Genomic DNA, 2695 nt, shown 5'->3' on the forward strand with positions numbered 1-2695 from the left:
CGAAACGACGCTCGACAACGCGAAGTGACATCGCGATATATCGTGCTTTTGAAAGGCGACATTTCAAAGTGGATACCGCGACATTGTCGTTTGGGATTGTCGCCATCGTTTGCGATTGTCGGGTGTCACTTCGTAATGTCGCTATGTCACTTCGCGTTGTCGTGTGTCGACCCCGCAAACGCGACGGCGACATTATAAATGGCCCCAACAGGATTCCGTATTTAATGCTATCAATGCAATGGAAAAATATGATAACAAAGACATGCATCAACTGTACTCAAATTGTTTTCTTTGAATTTCATGTTTCTATATATTTTATCAATACCTTGATGCGATAGGTATTTCAACAACAACACGTATTATGTATAGTTTTTTTATCTCATCAACGTTTCGGCTAACGCCTTCATCAGGATAATACACATACAAATATAAACAACGGACGTGACGTAAAACTGATAACGTAACGTCAAATGGCGGGAAAACGTTAATCAAAATATCAAAATGCAAATACATATAATTATATACATATAATTAGTACAAGGTACTATCCCGGATATGAAAATACCCAAAATTTCCTATAGGAAGATTACATAAAAAAGCGGCGATAGGAAAAAACGGAATAGTACCCAGAGTATATGTGTAAATGTACAACTGCACATGCATAATATTCATGAATTTAATCTATTGTAAATAGCAGTTTTGAATTTAATCCTTCCGGACTTTTTGTTTTTAGTTTATGGATCCAGAAAGTTTCTTTACAGAGACGGTCAATATTATTTTTCACAATATCAATCGGCATAAATGAGAAGTCATTCATACAATGATTATTTGCATTAAAGTGTGTAGCAACATTGGAAGAGAATGCAGAGTCAATGAAATTACATATATCAAATTTGTGGCTGTTCATACGTTTGGAAACAGGTTGCATAGTTTGTCCAACATACTGCATGTTGCACTTTTTGCATGTTATTAAGTACACTACGTTTTTAGTTTGACAGTTCATGTTGTGACGTAAATTGAATGTCTCCTTTGTAACGTGACTCGTAAATGATGTCCCAGTATTAATACGCGGGCAATGTGAACAACGGTTTCTTTTACAACTTTCAGATGCACAAATGTTCGTACTGTTAGTCGTAAACTCTGAGCTTATCAAAAAGTCTTGCAGATTCTTAGGCCGATTATACGCTACAGTAGGTTTGAACGTATTATGCACAAAATTAACACCTTTGTTATTTGATAACTTCAAAAGATCCCAGTATTTATTAATTGAACGGCCAATATTTGGTAACGACGGATTATATACCACTGTGAATGGGAGTACATTTTTCTTGTCTCTGGTTGAGGAATTTAGTGCGTCACTTTGTGTCATATGTGATACTTTTTCAAAAGCTGCATCTATCACAGATTTAGGATAATTTCTGTCTAAAAAGAAGTCACGTAATTCATGAAGTGATGAATCAAATGAATCGTCGTCCGATATAATTCTCCTATAACGTTTGGCCTGGCTGTAAGGAATTCCGTCCTTGCACATTTTCGGATGACATGAAGTGTAGTCGAGATACTGATGGTTGCTTGTTTCTTTCACATAAATATCTGTTTCAATTTGAAGCGAATCGCTTTTCGATACTTGAACATCCAAGAAGGAAACGGATTTATTCGATATGGTGTGAGTAAACTTAATATTCGGATGGAAACTATTTATTTCATTGATGAATGAATGCAGCTCGTCAAGCGAATGATCCCATATCATAAACACATCATCAAGAAACCTTAACCACAGTGTTGGTTTGATGTCCCGAGTTTGGAAGAAGTCATGTTCAAACTTGCCCATGAACAGGGAAGCATAGGTTGGTGCCATAGAACTACCCATGGCCGTGCCCATCCTTTGGAGGTAATAATTGTCGCCAAATTTAAAGTAGTTATTTTCGAGTACAAGTTTCAGCAAATGAGAAATTTCTTCTGTCGATAATTTGCTGTTATGGTTGTCCTGTTGTAGAAAATACTTGCAGGCGTCAATTCCGTCATTATGTGGAATGTTAGTATAAAGAGATGATACATCTAGTGTTACCAAATATGTGTTTTTACTTTTAATTTTCATATTTTTCACTTTATTAATAAAGTCAGTAGTGTCTTTCACGTATGACGGCAAGTTAATCATATGCGGTTTAAGTATAAAGTCCATATACTTAGAAATGTTCTCAGTTGGCGAATTACACGCTGAGACGATAGGTCTACCAGGGTACTGTATAGGTAAATTAATGTCTGGACTTTTATGAATTTTTGGCAGGACATAGAAACAAGGGGTACGAATGTCCGCTGGAAATGTATCGAATTCATTATGAATATGGCTATTTGTCTTTTCCAAGTCCTCCAAACAGTCGGAAATATTACGCTGTACTGTATCTGTAGGATCATCCGTGCATTTCTCGTAATATGTGTCGTTATTTAATTGTCTCAACACCTCATTTCGGTAGTCTTCTGTGTTCATAATTACGACAGTATTTGATTTATCTGCCTTTTTTATAATAATATCTTTATCTTGTGAAAGATTTCGCAGGGAATCCAATTCAGCCTTTGATATGTTACTATAACGTTTAGTATTTTTCTGAGACTGTAATATTTCTTCAGTTACTGCAGTTATGTAAAAATCTAAATATGTATCCCGCCCGGCGGGTGGGGTAAATGTTGATTCAGT

The 2695-nt window shown here is 36.0% G+C and overlaps 1 protein-coding gene across 1 annotated transcript; it reads right to left on the reverse strand.

Moving 5' to 3' along the window:
* Positions 1-221: 221 nt before the first annotated feature.
* On the reverse strand, positions 222-2488 carry LOC123546150 (uncharacterized). Its single transcript, XM_045332339.1, has 2 exons — positions 1304-2488; positions 222-227 (listed from the first exon to the last, which is right to left on the reverse strand). The coding sequence occupies exons 1-2, from the start codon at positions 2486-2488 to the stop codon at positions 222-224; spliced, it is 1191 nt and encodes a 396-aa protein (XP_045188274.1).
* Positions 2489-2695: the final 207 nt, after the last annotated feature.

Source organism: Mercenaria mercenaria, chromosome 9 (genome assembly GCF_021730395.1).
Source record: "Mercenaria mercenaria strain notata chromosome 9, MADL_Memer_1, whole genome shotgun sequence".
Taxonomy (NCBI): Eukaryota; Metazoa; Mollusca; class Bivalvia; order Venerida; family Veneridae; genus Mercenaria; species Mercenaria mercenaria.